This window comes from Rhipicephalus sanguineus, chromosome 1, assembly GCF_013339695.2.
Source record: "Rhipicephalus sanguineus isolate Rsan-2018 chromosome 1, BIME_Rsan_1.4, whole genome shotgun sequence".
Classification (NCBI taxonomy): domain Eukaryota; kingdom Metazoa; phylum Arthropoda; class Arachnida; order Ixodida; family Ixodidae; genus Rhipicephalus; species Rhipicephalus sanguineus.
In genome coordinates this window covers 233,068,922-233,091,105 of record NC_051176.1, presented here as the reverse complement: position 1 = coordinate 233,091,105, position 22,184 = coordinate 233,068,922, and the positions used below count along the sequence as shown (strand labels likewise).

The following is a 22,184-nucleotide window of genomic DNA, read 5'->3' as shown; positions in this document are numbered from 1 at the left end:
AGTATCATTTTTTAGTAATGAATTTAAAAAATCAGTTTTTTGGTCGATCTACCCTGCCATACCACCTTAAAGGCTTCTCAGCAGGCCTGATTGCAAGTTTTGGTTACCCATTGGAAGTTGTAAGGCGCTGCCTGGTAGGGAACATTTTACTGAAGGAACTTTTGAGATCATTATTAGAGGAGTTAAAAAGAAAGTGCTGGTAGGGTAGGGAATGTTTTATTGAAGGAACTTTTGAGATAGTTCATTATTGGAGGAGTTAAAAGAAAGTGAACTGATTTGTTACCATGTTGCCAGGAGGGGAGTTCCAGCAGATACTCTTCCCATCCTTTTTGGACCATGGTCACTGGCATTCCAACACGTGTCTATGTAGGGCATATGTACATGTGACTTCGGCATTTTTTTGCAGCGTGCCTCCCCCAAGAGAAAGGGTGCATGGCCCTCTGTTTAAAATTTCTACCGTTCTTATATCACACACTCGTATTATACTTACAGACACTATCACCATTGAGTGATCTATGTACTGCACTTGTTTGTTTACAAAGCAACCAAATCTTCACACATTGTTCATAATATGTGAAAATTTGGCTTCACTAAATACGTTTGAAAGGGAGTGTAGTGTTGTACTTTAACCCTTTCCCTACGGTAGACGAGCTGGGCTCTTTCACGCTAAATCAAGCATTTGGCGGTGCTGCAGTAAGCTACCCTGATCCATTTTGATAAGTTCTCTTTGGCTTCAACAGATGGTGCAGTAAAAAATTTAAAAATGTGCTCAGAGCATGTATTTCATTCGAGAAACGAGTTGATTCTGGTAACCGGGACCAAAAAATGGTGACCTCATCTGTGTGCACGTACTGGCAACAGCTGGCCAGGAAAAAGAAAGGCAGAAAAAAAAGCTTGTTTGCCGAAGTTTTGTAGGACTCTTAGACTGAAGAAGGATTTCAGTTTTCGCGAGTGTGGCAGCAACACACAGTTGCATATCTTGTCTAAGTCATCGGATTAGGATAAGTACCGTGTCTCAACCTATCAGCAGTGGAGGCCGATAAATTTAAACAGACCCCCACCGGCGTGTCGAATGTTTGTTTTCATGGACTTGCTTGTCACTTTGCTTTATTTTTTTTAATTTAAAAGAGACATTTACTGCACTGAAGACTGGAGAGGCTCGGGCACTCTCTGTAGTGCAGTGTAGTGAAGCCAGTCTGCTGCATATTGCCACACGCACTCCTTTCTTTCTATGTTTTACGTTACCGCCCCCTTACACGTGTTACTACTGCCTTGTGCAAGCCACGCCAGAATGTCTGGGAACGTGCCAGATTGTAGTTGATCATTTCGTTAAGATTGTGCACACGACGTGAATAGTCTAGATTATTCCAGAGCTTGCGCGACCACCAGCGATAAGGCTCGAATGTTCAATGCCGCATATATAAATGCCGACGCGTCTTGCCGTGGTTCAGTTTATCGGCGGCCGACACTCTGTTCGCCGCTATCAGTGTACATTGTGTATTGCTGTAGTTTGACTGTCCTTTTCCCGGCCACAATTTCGGCCACATAAAAGAGTTTCATCTTGGACACGTCGGCTGGTGCTTTCTTTGACGTCATGACCCTGTGACAATATCTCTAATAAATATTCTCTTTGTATCTTGCGAGCAAAGTGCCTATGAAAACTGTTTTTAGTTTTTTTCCATGTAGAATGCAGCCATGTAGAATCAAAGAGTAAAAAAAAATGGTATTTTTTGTATTGTTTCTGGTCAAAAGCTCGGTATAAAAAAGGTTAACTTAACATTGCATCAGTACAGTAGAGTTAGGCCGGTATGTTGCTGCGATGTGTTATGCTCGATTCTATGGTAATCTTATCATCCACCACTCATGGCTAGCTGATCCCATTGGCAACGTGGGTGAGCTATCCCTCTGACCACTGGCCAAGCATGAAAAGCACGAATAGGCATTAGTGTCGTAAAAGGCATCGCTACAAAATACCCACCCTGTTGCTTTTGAAGCAAATCCTTAAGTATGCATTCTGAAACTTATGCCTGATGCAACATATTTATATATAAAACATGCCATCCCTTTCTTGCATGTTTTTCAACCAAACTGTTCGTAACTGGAATGAAGTTTGTGATCTATATTCATATCACAGAATTTCCTCTAGTTTCTTGATGCTGTACATTTTTTGTGCACACTGACAGGCCTTCACTTCTGCTAATTGAACTTGGGGCTTAAAGTTACTAAAAATAGCGGTCTTATGACCTATGTGGTATGCTGCACTATGATCGCCTCTTCAGTAATGCACTTGGTTACTTGTAGATTACTTGAAGCGAAGATTTCTCTAAGGGTATGGCCCCACCTTTAGTGTTCCAAAGTACAACAGTTGAAACTCAATTTAACAAAGTCATGACCACACTCAAATTATTTCGTTAAATTAGGAAGTTCATAAAATTGAGAAAGGGATTTTTTGGTGCTTTGAAATAAAAAATTCTAACATAGCAACACCGAAAAGCTGTTGCGGCATCGTATTGCTGCTAGCCCATGCCTGCACGTGTGAGAAGTCTGGGGGGGTGGCTAAGACATGGAGCCTTCCACATCGCCCAGACATTGGAAGCTCCGTGTCTGGGCAATACAGGCCAGGCAGACGGTAATGTGAAACTATGATAGACTGTCGGTATGCGAAGATGGAAAGAAAGAATGCAGTAATTGTGCGAGTAGGCCGAGCGAGAAAGTTGCGAGGAGGTGATAAGTGCTATCTGTCACATAAACCTTAAAATAACGAAAGTGACCACCTGTGGGAGCATTTACAGGGACACTAAACAACTGCCGCCCCTAGTGTTAATACGCTGTTCCGTGCATGGCTGTGGTGTGCACCCTTGTCAAAATAAAGCTGCAGTTGTGAATATGACAGGTAGATCTTTTACCACAATAGCGTTAAAGCGCACACCCGGAGAAAACCCCATCTGTGTCAAAATTTGGGGGGGGAAATTAGTGCTTTTTTACTCATTTCTTTTGGGAAAAACTTCATTAAATTGAGTTTCATGCCCAGTTAGTTTCGGGGGGGGGGGGGGGGGGAAATGAATGTTTCTTTGTTAGATCAGGAACTTTGGAAAATGGGTTTTGTTAGATAGAGTTTTAACTGTATATCAGAATAAATTTGCCTGAACTGCATAGCTGCTGCGTAAACACAGCTGTTACTCTGCGTGAGCACCACAGACATTTTAGAAATATTTACAGCAATTCTAATGTGTTAAAATTTTGGCCTTTAAAATGTAAGCTTTTATAAATTAATCACAAGTTTCCCTGAACGTTATGGTAGCCTTTATGGTTCACATGCTTCATTGAGATGGTAAAGTTGTGTCATTATTTTCATAATATTTGCATATTCAGTCCATTATGCTGTAACAGTATATGTCAAGCAAAGCCTGAAACTGAATAATTATAGACATATGCTATTGTAGTTTATATAATTATTAAATCTGGATTATTTTTAGTAGCATTGCATTTTCTTTTACTCATCTTTGATAGAACCTTCTTTTTAATTTGTCTTTTCACATTTTTAACTACAGTTTTGCATTCTTTCTGGTTGTCAGTGGTGCAGTCATAAAGCCTGAAGATAATTCAGGAGCAAAAGCAAAGACACAGCGGCCAGCAAGACGTGGCAGAGAAGAACATACAGAACCACCACATACTGAGCCTTCATACCGCTTCATTTGTGGCCATTGTGAGAGTGTTTCAGTGGTGAGTGTCTGCATGAAAAAGTTGCCACTTTTGTGTCACTGGTTACCAAAAGGGCCTTTTAACCCTGTAAGGCCTACAAGGGAACTTGTTTAATAGTGGTCCTTAACCCTTTCACTATCGGGTGTTTGTGGCCATGACGCACTCCCCAGTGCCGGCTTGGTTTCGGGAATATCAGGGAAGCTTGAAACGCAGAGAAATGGCACGTTATGAAGTTAGAATGACAGATAGGGATGAAAAGGGAATACAACAGCCTTGTTTGCTGCTGTTAGCAGCAAGCGAGGCTGCGGCTAACGAGCGAAAGCGGTGGTCGAGTCATGTTTCAGTCTATTGGAGAGGCAATGGCGTGCGCCCGTGAACTTCACTTGTAGCGGACACACCAACAGAATACAAAAAAAAATAAAAAAAAATAAACCCTGCCAACCTGTAGAAGATGGCAGAGCAACCCTTGTGCCCGTAATCGCACGCACGCCACATGGTCGCTCAGCCCCGCACTAGAGCCACCATGCCCCCCAACAAAGAAGGGTGGGCGAGGTCGCTTCTTACTCTTCAGTACACATACCAACACAGCGAGGGGCAAAAAAAAAAAAAAACATGCTTCTAGAAAGATTCTACAGATGGCACAACCAGTAGAACCACGCTAAATCACACCAGCTTTGCACTTCGGCTCGAATTTTTGAACGCACAATGGAGAAGATACCGATACGTCAGTGACAGCGAAAGGGTTAAGGTCCTTGCACATTAATAAGCATGTCTTGCACCCTACTTCTCTTATGTTTGCAACTGCCGGACATGGCAAAAGGAGTGTGTAGATGTAACAAATTGAAGAGGCTGGCTAATGATACGTAATACTGACAACCAGTGGTCAGTCAGAGGAATAGAATGGGTACTAAAAAAAACTTAAAGTGCCATTTAGATAATGAATTGTGCAGTAATAAATTGCAACTACTTCTTTAAACTTCAAAATTCTGACAAAGTAGAAAGGAAGTCCTATTTGCGTAACAAGAATCCTGAGACTAGGATTTATTTCAATATGCCTGTCCCTAAAGTGTGCTGAATTGTGCATTGATGTTGTATTTCTAAATTTTTGGTAGCTTACTGTAAGGTTGGTTCATTTTGTATTACATTGTATTCGCAATGCCCACGAACTATAGGTGGCGCGCCATGCTTTTCAAGATGGTGCCAGGAGGAGGGTCAACCCGTTTGTTAGCATAGGAACAGATGGGACGTGCGGATGTACGGACCGTGCCACTTTCACCGGATGAAGTCATGAGCTGCGCTGAAATGGATATGAGACTAAAATACTTTCCCAAACCATGGAAAGTGCTAAGTACTCGCCACCTAATTATTTGCTGCGTAGTGAAAGGTTATATTTCAGTTCCGTTACCGTGCATAACGATGCTTTGCGAATTCCTAAGCGTGCTACATAAACCTGCATGAACTAGAATTGACGTATGAGCTGAACGGCACTCCGAGGTAGTACGTACCGAGCCTGCCTGACGGATTTGCCGCAGTAGTAGGCCGCCAGCGAGTAGCGCCATCGCTGCTGCGCGTGATGATGGCTTGCAAACATAAAAGTGTTCTGTGATAATACCCCGTCGTCATTACTTGCGCAGTCGGAAAAGCGGAGTTACGTCTTCAACGGAACACAAGCATTTAACATGCCATTCAGTAGCGCTTGTGTCACAGCCATGCTGAGACTCTAGCCGTGTGTACTTCACTCGCATGTTGCAGGTTCGATCAGCACGATCGAAACATGAATATCGAAAAGAATGCACACGTATGCTTTTCGCAACGTCGAAGAAGTTCGCCCAGAGGCGTGGATTGTGGCCGTGACTGCACGTTCTATCGCTCTAACCATTGCGCTTCGCTGGTCGAGCTCGAGCGTGTTGGCGGCATGCGGCGCTCCATAATATCCACAATAATTGTGATACTTGCAATGCACAAGAGGAACTATGCTTTTATTTTGACCTCGCTCAAGGATATTATACATTAAATACAATCAAAGTGACTTACGAGCGTGAAAGAACATTAACGCACGAGGGGACGTGAAGTGCAACTCGCTCCTCGTGAGTTAGCAGCTGGTGGTTCATCGTCGCTGTCACTCTCGTTGCTTTCACAGTCTTCTACGTCCAGTGAAAAATCCTCATCGTCAAGATGGTTTCTTTCAACATCACTGCAGAAAGCAATCTAAAGAATTTCCTCCGCCGAACGACTTCGACCACTCCGAGTCACCAAGTTTACAATTAGAGACGTCTGGGTGCGGAGAACGTTTTGCTCTCAGACCGGTCAACAAGCAAATTGCTTGCAGTGTGCTGCCACCTATCAACAAACGTACAAAAACAAGCCGCGCAGCGGTGGCTATGAAACCCAACACACTGGCGAAAGACGGCGTGGATGGAAAGCGTTCGCTCCACGAAAGGCGTCGAGCAGACGCGTCCTCGAATGATTGAAACGTCGTTCGCACGATTCGCAACAGCGCTTTGCTGACAAAGGATAGAGGCCCTATTTTAATGTATCGCCAACTTGAGATCGCTCAGTTATACATGAGCACATCACGAGCCCGAGCGACCTCCCTCCCGCGTACAGTGTTATGGGACTCATGGGTGAGCTTCAACTGAATGTCAGACGATAACAATTAACTTACCTACGTGGTTACAGAAAGCCTCGCGAAGCTGATAGTATGTGTACACTGTAGGCTAGCATTGAAAGCGCGAGTTGCCACATATTTTCACGAAAACTTCGCGTCTCGCAAGAACGAATCAGATTATCGGGTCACGGAGGGCCCGGTTTGTTCACTGATGCAGGGAACATGCAAAGTCGTAGTGTTCCTTTCTTGCCAACGCGTTAACACTGAGGCTAGCACAGCCGAACAAGGGAGCGACTGCATAGTGCCGCCATTTTGTCGTCTACTAACCCTCCTCGAGAGGACGCTCCTGAATTCCGCTCGGTGGCGCGACAGTCTATGGGCATTGCGAATAACATGTGATGTTGTTTTGAATTTTTAATCACTTGTATTGTACCGTTGTTTTAAGTTCTTATCTTGGTGTAATCCTTGTTAAGTGCTGTCGAGTGAATTGATTTTCACTTTTTGCCAGAGCACGGCCACATTGTAATGATGCAAATAAACGTCTGTCATAGTTCCTCAATATATACTTCATAGCACATTTTGGAGACTAAGGTGCAACTCTTGGTGCTAGTCTGAGGATTTCTACTAAGCTGGCATGACTTGACAACGGCTCAACTCCACAATTTCCAGCACATCAAGTGAAAAATTAAAAAATTCATCTGTGAATCTTATCTATTATATCTTGACCTTCCATCTTGAACTTTATATCTTGAACTTTCCATCCAAATGTGATGTCAGCCTCCTCAAATGACCCATCCGACTAAGGCCATTGTGCTATCATGGCAACTATTAAAAGTATATTCACTAAGCTAATAAATAAATTGGAAACACATTTGTATTTAAGCTTGGTACTATGTGGATTCGTGGCTGAAAAAGTAGTAAAGGGGCACAATAAAGCGCGGTAAGGACAAGGCAGTGTTCTGTCGACCCTTGTCTAGTATTTATTTTTATTTTATTTATTTATTTATTTATTTATTTATTTATTTATTTATTTATTTATTTATTGCCATGAAAGTGGCATACCTGTACTAAATACACATATTTGCACTGTCCTAGGGCCTTTAGGCAGTAGTATAGGAGATCTTAATACAACAAAAATTTTTTTGTGCAAACAATTTTGGAGCTGTTGGAAAATATTTTTGCTGTGTAGCTAGAGACTTTGTCACCCACAGGGATATGCAATAACCATTTACAATGATTAAGCCCTTTTTATTTTTTCTTATTTATTTTTCATATGTCATTATTGAGTTGTAAACCATAGTACTGCTGAAGCTTCCTTGGTGTTGCTGGAACTTTCATTCACAGCCTGTTCCTTTAATTTTGAAGCAGATGACGTAACCACTTTTGGATATACGTGCATCATTTAATGGCATATTGATTACAGATATTTGAATGGATGCATGTTGTAGACTTTATTTATTCTGTTTCATGTGCAGGTTGACACAGCACCATCATCTCGTTTTCGCTGCAGACATTGTGGAAAATGGTAGTGAATCTTTTGTTGATTGTTCTTATGATTATCAAGTAATTATCAACATCAGTGTTCATGGATGGAAGAGATAGGCTAGAGCAATCTTGGATCAAATCATAAAAATTTTGAGGGCTTGTATAAAATAGGCTCTCACCAAGTGGTAGGCAATACAGTCAAACCCACGTATAACAATACTCAAGTGCAATGAAAATTTCATTGTTATAACCGATAATTACTTTGAACGGGCAGCACGAAAAAAAAAGCAAAATAGGGAGACAGCAGGCTGTAGTGAGAAAACTATAACATCGGACGGGATATGCCAACAGGCATCGGTGATAAGGATGACAAAGCTGCCGATTTTTCGAACATGCCTGAAAATTCGAATGCTTTCAGGGGACTGCCACAAGCCCTATAGAGCCAATGTATGACAACGTCTGAAGTTTCGGACGCTGAAACTCTTCAAAGCTTCAACTTTTTACTCGAATTGCATGTCTGAAAGTGCATTAACAGAAGCCACCGCCGCTCCCGCGCCGTAGCGGATTTCAAAAGTCAGCTTTGCCACAATGCCGCAACACTATGTGGTGAAGCATATTGTGAATCTGAAGGGGCGTTGGGGGACGGTGTTGTGGGCGGGGGCTCAGCAGCTTGAATTTCTCGTTTTCTTCTTTCTTATCAAGGACTTCGAGTTCCATTACCTTTCAGCATGGACATTCAACAGCCAGAATTCATTAATTGTTATAACCAATAATGCAGCGTGCGGGCATTGCTGTAAGCGGGTTATTTCACCATAGAAAACATACAAAAGTTGATGGTGCCGCAGTTTCTCATTGTTATAACTGATATATTGTTAAAAGCGGTATTGTTATAAGTGGGTTCGACTGTATAATGCATAGTTATGAAGCTCATGCAAGTATGAGGTACCGTAGAGTGTAGAGCAAGTTGCAAGGGCCGATCATGACCAAGGCATTACTGAAAGCCACTGCAAACCATACAATGGCTTGAAAGATCAGGCAGCAGTGTAGGCTCATGAACCAATGTGCAGGTGGGCTCTAAAAGAAAGCAAAGGTTGTATCAGAGCAGTCACTACCCATGTGCTGATGTAAAAACGCCTGAATTTCACTGTGACACCTTAAGTAAGTTTGAAATGTTTCTTTTGTACTTTGGCCACATTGGCATTGCAATTCATTTTTACCATGAGAAAATTATGTAGGTGAGTGGTTCTTAGCCATGGATGTTTCGGGGACCTCTTGCAGTGAGAGAAAAGAGGTGGGGGGGAATCACATGCAGGGTGAAATAGGTGCCTTTTATTTCTCCCTTGTCAAACTAAAGTGTCAAGCCAATTTGATCTCAGCAGCTTGTCCATAAGCTGTGAGGTCTGCAGCCACATTGTACCAGTTTTTAGCTATGTTTGCTCTTCAAATATGCAAGCCTAGAAAAAGTAGGCTCGCATACATATGTCGTAGAAAAGTGCAACAAAAGCTCATGGAGAAGGGGAAACATAAGGCAGCTCTGCCGCAATGCAAAAGTGTCATGCGGCGGTGAAGCATACCAAAAATCAGAAGGGGCCGCTGTTACGGGACACAGTGTGCCTCCAAAAAACGCGTTTTCTTTTTCAAGGATGGGTTTCACGGACCCCTAAAAATGGCTTTGTAGACCCTTTGGGGTCTGCGCACCCCCATTTCAGAACGACTGATGTAGGTCCTTACAGATGCCATTGAAATTTGTGACGCCATGGCGAGTTGATGAAGCAACCTCACAGCGGCGTTACCACCTGTACTGTATTTTTTACTATCTTTTAATGCGAGCGGCAAGTTCACTCTGTTCATGAGGGGAAAAAAAAACACACAAACATTACACAAGGCGTTACGGCAGAAAAACAGTATGTTTATACGATATCACAGCCACAAAAGTCCACTTTGCGAGCTGAGAGGTTGCTTCACTTGTCTTCGTCAGAGGTCAACTACTCGGCAAAGTTCTCTGTCCACTTGCCATATGATACTATCTTCAGTTTCACTTGCAGAGTGTCACTTTCTCTTTCCACCACCCTCACCTTGTGGATTCATTGATATCAGGCAGCCTCTTGGCTTCATAATTTGCAAGCTCTTCTGCCATAAAAATGGCTTTTTGTTTGAAGCGACATGTACTCAGCACTACACATAGCCATTATTCCAAAAACAACAAGCAAACACAAATTCTTGGTCAGAATCAGCACTGCACCTCACTGAAAGCACTAGCACCACTGGCACAGGGAGGAGGGAATACCCAAACATAACAAACAAAAAAATTTATACCTTGTGATGGATTCTGATTTTGATGAGTCCACATGTTGCCGACGTGTATAATGAAACCGCTGAAACTGAAGGTTTGCAATCAGATTGGGTGCAGTGTTTCTTTTTTTTAAATGTGAAGCATTTCCTAGAGAACTTCTGCGACTTTGAGCATATCTATCTGTCTATCTATCTATCTAGCCGCCTACGACTTTGTGCTCTCCTGGCCGTTACGTTAATCGGATTTATACCAAAATTGGTATGGCATAACATGACCGTATTACGAACATAAATGACAGGTCAGAACATGAAAATCATGACACGCATGTCATGAACAGCATGATTTACATACCACCCTTGGGGCTCTTGCGGTCGTTCCATTAATTTCATATATACCAAAAATGGTATGGCGTGACAAGAGTTCATGACAAACATAATGACAAGTCCTAACATGCAAATCATGACACGCATGTCATGTGCAGCATGATTTACATGACATGGTTGGGGGGCGCTAGCAGCCGTTTAAATGAATGGATATATATGAAAACTGGTATGACGAGACATTTCTGTATGATGAACGTAACAGACATGTGGTAACATGAAAATCACGACATGCATGTCATGTACGACATGATTTACATGCCACGCTCATGGAGCACTCACGGCCGTTTCGCTAGATTGATATACACCAAAATTGGTATTGCGCGATGTGACTGTATGAAAAACGTGAATAATAGGTACTAACATAAAAACCATGACATGCATGTCATGATTTACATGCCACGCCAGCGCCTCCTCTATTTTTCAGTGCCTGGGCGAACTTTCTTCTCGAGCCGTCGAGCGCGCGCTCTGCGTCTGCTCGCCGCTGCCACGTGGTGGCGCTGTGCAAGTAGACTACGGGAATCTGGCGCTGAACGGCCGCGCGTATCACGAAGCTCACAAATTCGTGTTTGCATCAGAGTTTAATTGCATTTGTGCTTCTTGCAAGCTTTCACAGGTACAGGGGGATGGTAAGAAACGCGAAAATAGCGGTGCGCTGATTTCATCACGCTCTAACCATGGTGGCAATAAAAAGGTGCTAGATGGTCTTTTATTGTGTCATGGATGACATCGCCTTTTCATCAATCATTCAGGCTATAGACCAGAACACAGCGAATTCCATGCGCATCGCCATATTTGCATCGCGCGTCGCGCAATCTATCGCACACGCAACGAAACAACACGCGCGGGCTGCCACGCCAGCAGACTCTACACAGAGCAAACGTGAAACTTCCGAAACTCAGCCCGCTGTAGAGCGTGTTTCGCGTCTTTTCTAGCCTGGACATTTTCGCTGATTTTATTGGAACATCAAGGACATCTTCCTCATGCAAGTCCACAATGTATACAGTACGTGCTGAGTGGGCTGCGGAAGCAACCTCGTCAGATACGTACGCTGTTACATTTGTAAAAAAAAACGTCCTCGCTGTAGTACGCGTGAATCGTAATTGCAGTGCAGCTCGCGAAAGAGTGAAACGATGTTTTGTTGCCCCACATTACAAGTAGCGCACAAAGTTTTGTGAAAGCTCATCAATCACCAAATGGTGATTGCAGTATCTGTAAATAAATAATAAAATTTCAGCATGCATCGCGTAATAATTAGAGTACGCTTTACGGGTAGTTTCGCGGAACGTAATTTTTGTTTCACGGGCACTCTTACAATAATGCGTCTTGCTCACAAAAGCGTGCTATCAGAGAGTATAACCTGAAGTATCGTTCAGCGATCCCTTTTGGAAGCTACCTGCGCTATTGTATTCTTGTAACGATGGTGCTTTACAAGTGAAACTGTGCTACTCTTAGTCAAGCCGGTTAGCTACGCCTGTGACGTAAAGGACACTGGCGCGAGTACTGTTTACTAACGTGCCAATATATGTATTATGTGCTGCTGGATGCCTCGTGTCCAAATTTGGGGACATGAAACACTGAAATGAAAGCACGAAATTCTGGCCAGCTGTTGAGGAGCACCGTGCCATTTATTACCTTTTGAAGACGAAATCTCGAAGGCGTGGATGCCATCAAAAGCGCTAAAGCTTAATACTGCGTTGAAAGTGGCAAAGCATGCTGATTGCTTGTGCTTGAAAGCACTACCTTGCACTAGATTTTCGTCAAAGGAAACGCTCAAAGGTATGAAGTGCACACCCACACAAAGCTCACGCCTGCCTTCAACCCAGTTGCGTGTCACGCAAATTAGGTTCGCAAAATGAAATAGGTGTGCATCACACTGCAGAATACACGCTGTTAGTGTACTTACTCGCGCATTTTCACTCGGCTCCTAGTTTTTTTGCTTGAATCACAGTTATCCCCTCGCGGCAAAGCTGAAAACACCGCACCGGCACTATTTCCATGGCACGTCGTAATCGTCACAGACAACGCTAATATCCTCTTGTTGCGCAGCTTGTTTTGGCATCCAAAGACGATGCAGTAGTGCCCACACGAGCTCTTATATGCTGAAGCGGCGTGAACGGGTACTTTTTCGCACTTTAAAGCCTCAGAACTGCAGCTTGCCCTGTTTACTTGGTGCAGCCCGCGCGCGCCTTGGCAGCCCCGGTCAGCCCGGCGTCTGGGTGCGAGAGTATCCGCTCGGCTCGTCAGCAGCCTGGGTGCAAGACAGGCGTGCTCTGGTGTATAACCACTTGAAAATAAATGCGAAGCAGCAAAGAATGCAGATGCTGCATGTTCGCGTGTCTATCCATCCCCACTGTACATATTCCGCAGGCAGTCTGTCAGTACGTGCTGCCGGTTCGATACTTGCACTCGAGTTTGATAGTATTTGCGTTTTATTTTCTATTTCAGGCTATTGCAACCGCCCCAATGCCTTAGTATGTCATACTGTTGTGGTCCACTCTGCAAATGGAACTGAAAGAAATCACGATTCTTTTTTTTTATTTCCCTTTATTGACAAAGAAAAAAAAATCTCACACGGTCCCTTATACAATCATTCATCTAAGACGACTGAAAGGCGATAGCCATCTTCTTCTTTTTCTTCCAGTCAATGTATTGAACATTCCCTGCCTCCCTCCGAAATATTTCTGCGCCTAAGGTGGTTTGCTTACAGCCTCAAGGATCGGGGGCAGTGCAAGCTTTCTGCGCATCACCGGAGGCATGCACTGCCTCCGTGATCGGGCCATTTTGACCAAGTGAAGATGTAACATGATGACGTCATGTTATGTGACGTCACGATGATGTCACAAGCTTTTATGATCCATGACGTCATCACGTACTTATTTTTTGCATCACTGATGCTGACGCCGCCGACAGTCAATTTTCGCGTTTGATGAGGCATCTAAGGCTTTCGCCTTAATGTACTGTTCGGCTGTCGTTCCATGAAATTCCAGCTGCCGCTGGTGTTCGGTAGAGGTGGCTTGCAGTAATTAGGCGGGATAATTGGTCTCCTAATACATCTTCAAACTACACTACAATATGCAGCCGTCGTTTACGACGCGAAGATTTCATAGAATATAAGAAGCGGCGGCTTAAGAAAGATGCAGTAGCGTCACTCTTTGCGGACTACTCTTCACGTTTGCAGCCCAAGGTAACAACTGAACCAAGCATGGCAAGTATCCCCAAACGTGTCCGTGTTGCGTCCGAACAATCAACCAATGCATGTAGTACCAGTAGTAACTCTGCCTCGCGATCGCCGCCATGTGCATGCAGCGCTGACATAAGGTCCCGAAGCCGAAGGATCGGAGCCCATGGACAACACATGCGCTACCGGCGAAACAACCGACAATCATTATGTACAGTGTTACAATAAATGAGTGCACAAGGCTGAGCAGGCTGCCCCATGCGACAAAAGCGTCCAGATCGACAGCCATTCGGCCTCTATACTTTGCTCACTACCGAAAAGGGCAAATGGAAGAGAAAAGAAAGACACCTGAGGAGCCAGATACTGAGGCTACAACAATCAGTCGACACATACAAAGACGAGCTCAAGCAACTGACAACAGGCCGCGCCATTTTTCACGCCTTTGACATTGGCTCAAGTTGAGAGTCGGCACTACGCCCCGCCACGGTGGTCTAGTGGTTATGGCGCCCGACTGCTGACCCGAAGGTCGCGGGATCGAATCCCGGCCGCGGCGGCTGCATTTTCGGTGGAGGCGAAAATGTTTGAGGCCCATGTACTTAGATTTAGGTGCACGTTAAAGAACCCCAGGTGGTCGAAATTTCCGGAGCCCTCCACTACGGTGTCTCTCATAATCATATCGTGGTTTTGGGACGTTAAACCCCAGATATTATTATTATATTAGAGAGTCGGCACTACGACTTTATACTTGGACAGTGTCTGTTCACACGCATCGGTCAGTGTTGCAGGAAGCGCGCGGCATATGTAGCTGTTTTTGTTTGGTTTTCGTACCACCACGATTTAACTGGTTTAAGCTCTGAAATAGTGGAATCACTTGGCATAGTTCCTCTTTTTATGGCACCAGCTGTTGCTTTCTCCCGGTAGCAACAAATGTAATTCTCAAAAGCTTTACTAAGGGAACGGGTGATCACGTATATCCCTGGAAGCAGTCTAGTGACATTTCATGATATTTAGCGCATGAACTCCAGGCTTGCGTATAGTGTGCTGCAAAAGTTGACGGTAGCACGCATAGGGGAACTTTAAGCGCCCAAGCTTTCAGTATTAGCTCTTGGCAAATGCTGCTTTCGAAAATAGACTTTCAGTCAAAAACCGACTCTCAGTCAAACGAATGTAACGGTGAAAAAATAAATTTTTGCGCATCACTGGCATGCGCTCTGGTATCGGGCTAGCAGACGACGCGCGAGCGGCTCGATCAAATATAGCCACGAAAGACACATGTCTTCGAAATGGGCTGGTTGCCCAGGACGACAAGTGCTTCATGATTCCAGTTTACAAGTTTTCATTATACTTTAAACAACGCGAATACAGCCGAAAACTGAACCATATAGCAGCTTCGAATGAAGCCAGGGCATTCGTTTCCGCGAGTGACGATGCATCGGCGGGTCTACTACGGTGGCGGCGCCCGGTGGCTAAATGCTGCACTAACACCGACGGTCGGTTCCCATTGCGCTCCGCTCGTTCGCCCAGGCACAGAAAAATAGAGGAGGCGCTCGCCACGCTCATGGTGCATTCGCGGCCGTTTCGCTAGATATTCACCAAAATTGGTATTACATGATGCGACTGTGCGACGAACGTACATGATTTACTTGCCATGCTCATGGCGCACTCGTGGCCGTTTCGCTAGATTGATATACACCAAAATTGGTATTGCGTGATGTTACTATATGAAGAACGTGGATAACAGGTGGTAACATGAAAACCATGACATGCATGTCATGATTTACATGCCACGCTCATGGTGCATTCGCAGCCGTTACGCTAGTTGATATACACCAAAATTGGTATTGCGCGACGCGACTGTACAACGAACGTAAACGAGAGGTGGTAACATGAAAATCATGACATGTATGACATGTACGACATGATTTATATGCGATGCTCATGGTGCACTCGTGGCCTTTTCGCTGGATTGATATACACCAAAATTGGTATTGCATGATGTGAGTGTGTGAAGAAAAGGAATAACAGGTGGTAACATGAAAACCATGTCATGTATGTCGTGATTTACATGCCACGCTCATGGTGCGTTCGCGGCCGTTTCGCTGGATTGATATACAGTGAAAGCTCGTTAATTCACACCTCATTAATTTGAAATTTTGGATAATTCGAAATGGTCGCCGCAGTCCGGTCCGCAGTGCATAGGAGACCATGTGTAAAACGATTCGTTAATTCGAACAGAAATTGCCGCCTCTACGGATAATTCGAAGCGCGCGCCGCCGAGCGTCATCATCGTCAAACACTAGTGGAAGCTTTTACGGCCGAACGATAGGTGGCACGACTGGTTTTTTCGAGCTTCAAGTGGCCTCCGAGCAAAGGGCGAGCAAAGTATGGCCTCCGAAATCCAGGGAGCAATTTTTTTTTTCCGTAGCCCTCCCGCTATCTCAGCGCCTGGCGCCACTTGTATACGCGGGACCCGCGGGACACTGAGGAGTCGGCGGAGTAGTCCTAGCAGTCCTAGGCCGCACCCGGCAGCGTCACTTTGTTCCTCGAGCACGTTGTTCATTCACGCCGTCAAGCCGTCTTATTCCGCATCGAAGTTGCAAGATGCCGCGGGGAAACTACTGCGCGAAGACTGTCAAGGAGAAGGTGGAGATTTTGCGAGAGGTTGACCAAGGGAACTCGAGCAAATACGAAATTGCAAGGAAGTACGGCATACCTCCGAGCACGTTGTCAACCTACATACGCAACAGGACGGCCATTGAAAACGCCTATGAAGCCGAGGATTTTGGCGCCAGTCGAAAAAGGCTGAGGACAGCGAAGTTCCCGGAACTGGAGTCAGCTTTGATTATCTGGGTTAAAGAAATGAGAGCCCAGAGTATCGCATTGAGCGGCCCTATCATCATGGCCAAGGCAGCCGATTTCGCCCTGCGCTTGGACATTGAAGACTTTGTCGCCTCCGAGGGATGGTTTCATCGTTTCAAGGAGCGGCACAATCTCGTATTCCACACGTTATCCGGCGAGGCAAAGGAAGTGGACGCCGAAACATGCGCTACTTGGAGAAGCGACACCCTGCAGCAGTACTTGGAGAGCTACTCACCACAGGATGTGTTTAACGCTGACGAGACAGCGTTATTTTTCAAGTTGCAGCCAGACAAGACGATCACCTACAAGGGAGACAGCTGTGCCGGTGGCAAGCGCAGCAAAGAGCGTGTCACTGTTCTGGTCGCCGCAAATATGACCGGTACGGAAAAGGTCCCCCTTTTTGTGATCGGCAAAGCACTCAAGCCACGGTGCTTCAAAAACATTCGGTCACTGCCGACGGAGTACGCCGCAAACAAGAAAGCCTGGATGACAGGTGACCTATTCAGGAAGTGGCTACTGAAATTCGACAGGCGAATGGAACTGGGCGGCAGACGCGTTCTTCTTGTCGTCGACAACTGTTCGGCGCACAAAGTCGACGTTGAGCTGAGAGCAACAAAGTTAGTGTTCCTTCCAGCAAATACGACTGCGGCCCTACAGCCAATGGACCAGGGTGTGATAAGGAACATCAAGTGCTTTTATAGGCGTCACATGCTGGAGAGAATGATTTTGTGCGCGGGCGACAGGAAGGACTTCGGCATTACGCTGCTCACTGCCATGCACATGTTGGTGCGCGCATGGGAACAGGTGACCGCGACCACAATCGCAAACTGTTTCCGCCACAGTGGATTTGCAGCTGGAAGTGCGCAGGATAGTTGTGACGTCGACGTGGACGGGGCTGAGGAGCTCATGCCAGTGGCATTGCGCGACACTCTTTGGGGCGTACGTTTTGCCGATTATGTTGAAGTTGACACCAGTGCATCGGTGTGTGGTGCCCTGACTGATGAGGACATTACCGCTCAAGTAGCCGGTGCGCAGCCTGTTGCTGAAGAGCCAGAAGGTGAGGAAGACGAAGATGACGAAGCGCCTGTGCGCCCGTCAGCTTCTGCGGTGATGGAGGCACTTAATGTGGCGCGTCTCTTCTTCAGCTTTGAAGAGGGTGAAGAGGATTCCCTGCGCCGCGTCCGCGCGCTGGAACAGAGAGCCGCAGCTGTGGCATTCAGAGAAAAGAAGCAGATGGTCATCACCGACTTTTTTGGCCAATAAATATTTTTCGTGCCCCCACCCCCGAAATCCACCCATTTTTGCTCACTTTCATTATTTCGAATTTTGTTTAATTCGAAATTGCTCAGCGTTCCCGTGGAATTCGAATTAACGAGCTTTTACTGTACACCGAAATTGGTAATGCGCGACGGGACTGTACGAAGAACGTAAGTGAGAGGTGGTAACATGAAAACCATGACATGCATGTCATGTATGGTATGATTTACATGACACTGTCATGGTGCGCTTCCGGCCGTTTTGTTAACTGCTGGATATATACCAATAAAGTGTATGGCATGACACGAGTGCGTGAACATAAATGACAGGTCATCCATTCTATATACCAGAATATACGTTTCATAAGCATGGTATATACCAGATTGTGCATGTGTGCGTGCATGGCAATCATGCGATATATGGTGAACTAGATGCCATGGCATGAATGATTTGATTTGGCTCAAACAAGGCGATGTATGCAGCTCTTTGTTGGCTGCTGCGCATTACATCGATTCCCACAGTGTGTGGGATCTGCCGGATTTTTTTTCTCTTTTTTTCTTTTTTGCTAGTATTGGACTAAACCGCAAGGGTCAACTTCAAGTGTTGAAAATTTGGATAAAAAGTCATTACAATCGGATCAATACCATATTTTCTTTTTGAATGTTTTCTGGCTTTCCAAATGTCTTGGCAAGAGTACTGCTTTTGGTATTTTGGAAAGGCAATTTACTAATACAAGAGAAATTCTTCTGCTTAGTGTCCCTTGAACAATGCCTGAAGCATGGGTATATGTTCAGAAGTGCTTGTTCTGATTGTTTGGTTCGACTGACATAAAATTCTGACACCGTATGTACTGTGCAACATGAGAAATACTTCTTGCGATGTGGAGTTTTCACTCACACAAGCATATACAGTCGACTTCAGACCAACTTTCCGCATGTGCTTGGCTGGCAGTCTGGCCTCAAACTTTCTGAACACCACCTGTACAAATGTCCTCATTGATTGATGTGCAGAACTCACAAAGGCTCCAGTGTAAAATTCATGGTGTGTGAGTAGCCCACCTTCACTACAGAGACAAGCATATTGAGCACAGTAATAAAATCTTGCAGGGGTGAGACAGCTGCGCATTTTTGATACGATTCCGTTTTCCTGCGCCAAGCTGCTCCAAAAGCATAAAAATTGCAAAAATTGCGCCGAACTGCGCCGAAACGGCCCCACAATCAAGAATTTCCAAGCCCGCATCACTTTCAGCGTGGGAAAACGTAACTTTAGAAGCAGCGCCAGGTATACGTTCGCAGAACACGTTAACGCGCCCAAGCGTGTCCTTCTACGCGCCTTTGTAATAGAGGCTTCCATAGTGCTGTGGTAATCTCCTCTGAGCGGTTGTAAATATGTGTAGTGTCCGAGGGGTAAGGTTTCTCGGCGCTCGCGACGCATTTTTGAAGGCGGTCCCTCACGAGGTGGCAGCGAACGGTGGCGCAGCGCGCTTTTGTTAAGCCCGAACCACACGTACGCTGGCCGAGCGCGCGCTGTACGTTGGCTGTACGCGCTCCGGAGGCCGCGCATGCGCAGACGAAGCAAGCGCGGCAAAACGCGCGCGGTACGCGAGTGTTCGCGGCGACTGATATCGACCTTGAGACGGCGCGCGCTCGGAAGCGCCTGGAGCCCCAACTGTGGCATGGCTGTTGGCAGCACCGGCTTGACCGACAGATGATGATACACATCATGTGAAAAATTTTAGTTCTTATTTACTTTTGCATGCATCTAACAATAAAAAAGGTAACAGAAGGAGGTTTTGTAAGTATTCTGATGAACTATCAGTAATTTTGTACGAAACGATGTCTTGCACGTATGAGGAAGCGCGCGCTTCGCGTGCGCCTTCGCGCGTAGTGTGTGGGTGGAAACCGCCATAACTCGCCGGAGACGCCCAGGCTGCGCGCGATGACGCGCGCCCCGTGCGCGTTTGGGAGCGTACGTGCGGTTCGGGCTTTATCACCTATTAAAAGCGTGCGGTACACTTGGCGCTACGCCACCCGCGCAGCCGAGCAGATAGCTGAAGGCGCTTTATTTTAGGCAGTTTTCGAATAGCGTACGTTAAGTTAGCGTTAGCGTTTGCGGCCCGCTATTTCCGTCACTTAACGGGAGCCCGCAAGCGGTTAGCGTACGACGCATGCGCAGTTGTGCGAAAAGCCAACGCAAAGCTTTGCGTACGCTATTCGAAAGCTTCCCGAGGGTTCGCCCTTCAGGGAGGGCAAATATTAATCGCAGCGCCCCTCCTTCCGATTAAGTCAAAGTATATCGACTTTGCCCCCCCCCCCCTTCGTGCGCACGCCTATGGGGGTGGTCATACTGGCGCGTTCGTCGGTGGCCATACCGCTTTTGCTCTTTCCTGATGTTACGCGCGAAGGCGTCGCCGCAATCGCGTGCTAGTCGGAATCATTCATTGAACGTTCAAAGACGTAGACGTACTGCTATGTGACTATACAATTCTTGTGCAATCAGTTTTTATTGCGATAGCAATTATATGGAGAGTCTCGAGGGGTTCTTGCCGTCGCCGTCATGTCCTTCCGGTATGAAGTCCAAATTGATAAGATCCCCCCGCGAATTGTATGTTCTACAGCAGGTAAAAGCACGCGAGCAGAGGCGACGTACGCGGCCGAAGCAAACGAGCCGGCCCATTGCCGTCGCTCGGAGGCTGCATGCGATAACATCACCCCGCTCGGAAGGCTTGCCGTCGAAGCAGACAGGAAACGCCCCGCCCGTTTTTACCAAGCCTTAAAAGACACGAAGACGCGAGGGGGGGGGGGGGGGGAGTGTCGCGCGAGGAGCAACTTTGAACTTTGCGCGGTCGCGATCACTGGCGCGCGCGCTATCTCTAAAGCCATCACAGCGGGGCGGGTACGTGCTGCGCTCTCAAAGCAAAGTGACTATGCGGAGAACATGGCTCCCTGGAGCGGCCGTATTTTCTTACACCATCGTTTTATAGTTACGCGAGATCGGATACAAAACAGTTAGCTGCCAGCCTTACTTCGTGTAACACTACAATTTGTTGCTATCGCATTCATTGCTTCGCCCTTGCGGTGAAACTGTGACTTTTTTTATTATTTGAGAAGTGTGATGTTTTTTCTTTTCTTATTTTCAAATGTAAAGTGAACCTACTTGGAAAAACTTTTTTTTATCTATTTCATATGTTGTTACCAAGGTTATATAAATTGCGTGGTTTGTAAAAAGGTAGTGTAGTTCATACCTGTCAATAATCTTCTCCAAAGGCTCTTTGAATGTTATGTGTATTCTAAGCCGATTAAAATATGTGCTTGTTCCTCCAAGTTACTACAAATTTGTTTTTTCAAGCTCCAAAAACGACATAATAAATGCCGCTAACTGCTCCCAAACAAGGTTCTCCTGCTCCTAAATTGAAATTTTGCTGCTCCCAAAACTGCTCCCAAATCGATTTCAGCCGTCTCACCCCTGAGGAAGAGGCTGCCGTATGCTTCCGAACATGACGGCCATTCCTGTCACGTGAAAGAATTAAAAAAGAAAAGAATTGGGCAGATTGTTGCATGTGCTGAGGTATGCTTGTTTTGTTTGAGGTCATGACCTCACTTCAGCATCATGCAAAGTCGAATGCAGGAAGAGCTTTTTGGCAAAGAATTCTGTCTATAACAGCGTACTTGGTGCAGTGGTTTAGATGAGAGAGCATAACATAGCAGACGCAAGCTTTTTAGTAATTGGTAACATTGTCCTTTCCCTAGATTGTCTCTTTGTGTCCGTATGCAAGAACCAAGGGTGTGAGTGTCAGCTGCTGGCCTCGCCAGCACTTTAGCTTGTAAACACTTTCTGTAAATATGCAACCACGATATGTTGACTGCAAAATCTATAAATGCAGGGTGGTGCACAGGGTGGTGTTTATGGTCCAGAGCAATCCAAGGAGAAACTTCTGTATACTTAAAAAGGACCGACAACTGATTTTTCTCTACCCATTTTTTTACGACGCGACAGAAAGCTCACCCTTCGCAGTGTTTGTAGCTGCAGTAGTTAACCCCAAAAGCACGTAGTTATTTTACAAGCAGTATTTTTCGATCTGAAAGGCTCTAAACACGGATGCAGCTTTCCTGCAGTAACGCTGAGAATTGATAGCGATGCTGCCAGCCCTTTTCGCGATTTGTGAAAGCTATCGTTCTGCTTTCGCAGAAGTTCCTGTAACTATGCTTGACCACCTTTATTTATAGCTTTTCAACTATTTTTGAAAACAACAAGCTGTTACAATGAGATGATGTGGCATTATACACCTTCCCTGTATTTGTACAGTGTTGTGTGCGCATGCGTCCAAGGTTGCCTGCGCCTGTGTCATGGGTGGCTTATCCCGGCGTCGTTACTCTCTCGATGCACGAGCCAAGCCAAGTCATCGAAAATGTGACTACC

At 45.6% G+C, this 22,184-nt stretch overlaps 1 protein-coding gene across 1 annotated transcript in view; it reads left to right on the top strand.

Moving 5' to 3' along the window:
• LOC119374570 (type 1 phosphatidylinositol 4,5-bisphosphate 4-phosphatase) overlaps positions 1-22,184 on the top strand; it is a 64,997-nt gene that overhangs the window by 20,250 nt on the left and 22,563 nt on the right. The window contains exons 4-5 of the mRNA XM_037644735.2: positions 3,576-3,723; positions 7,786-7,835. Of these exons, the coding sequence (XP_037500663.1) occupies positions 3,576-3,723; positions 7,786-7,835 (198 nt within the window). The remainder of the gene's footprint in view (positions 1-3,575; positions 3,724-7,785; positions 7,836-22,184) is intronic.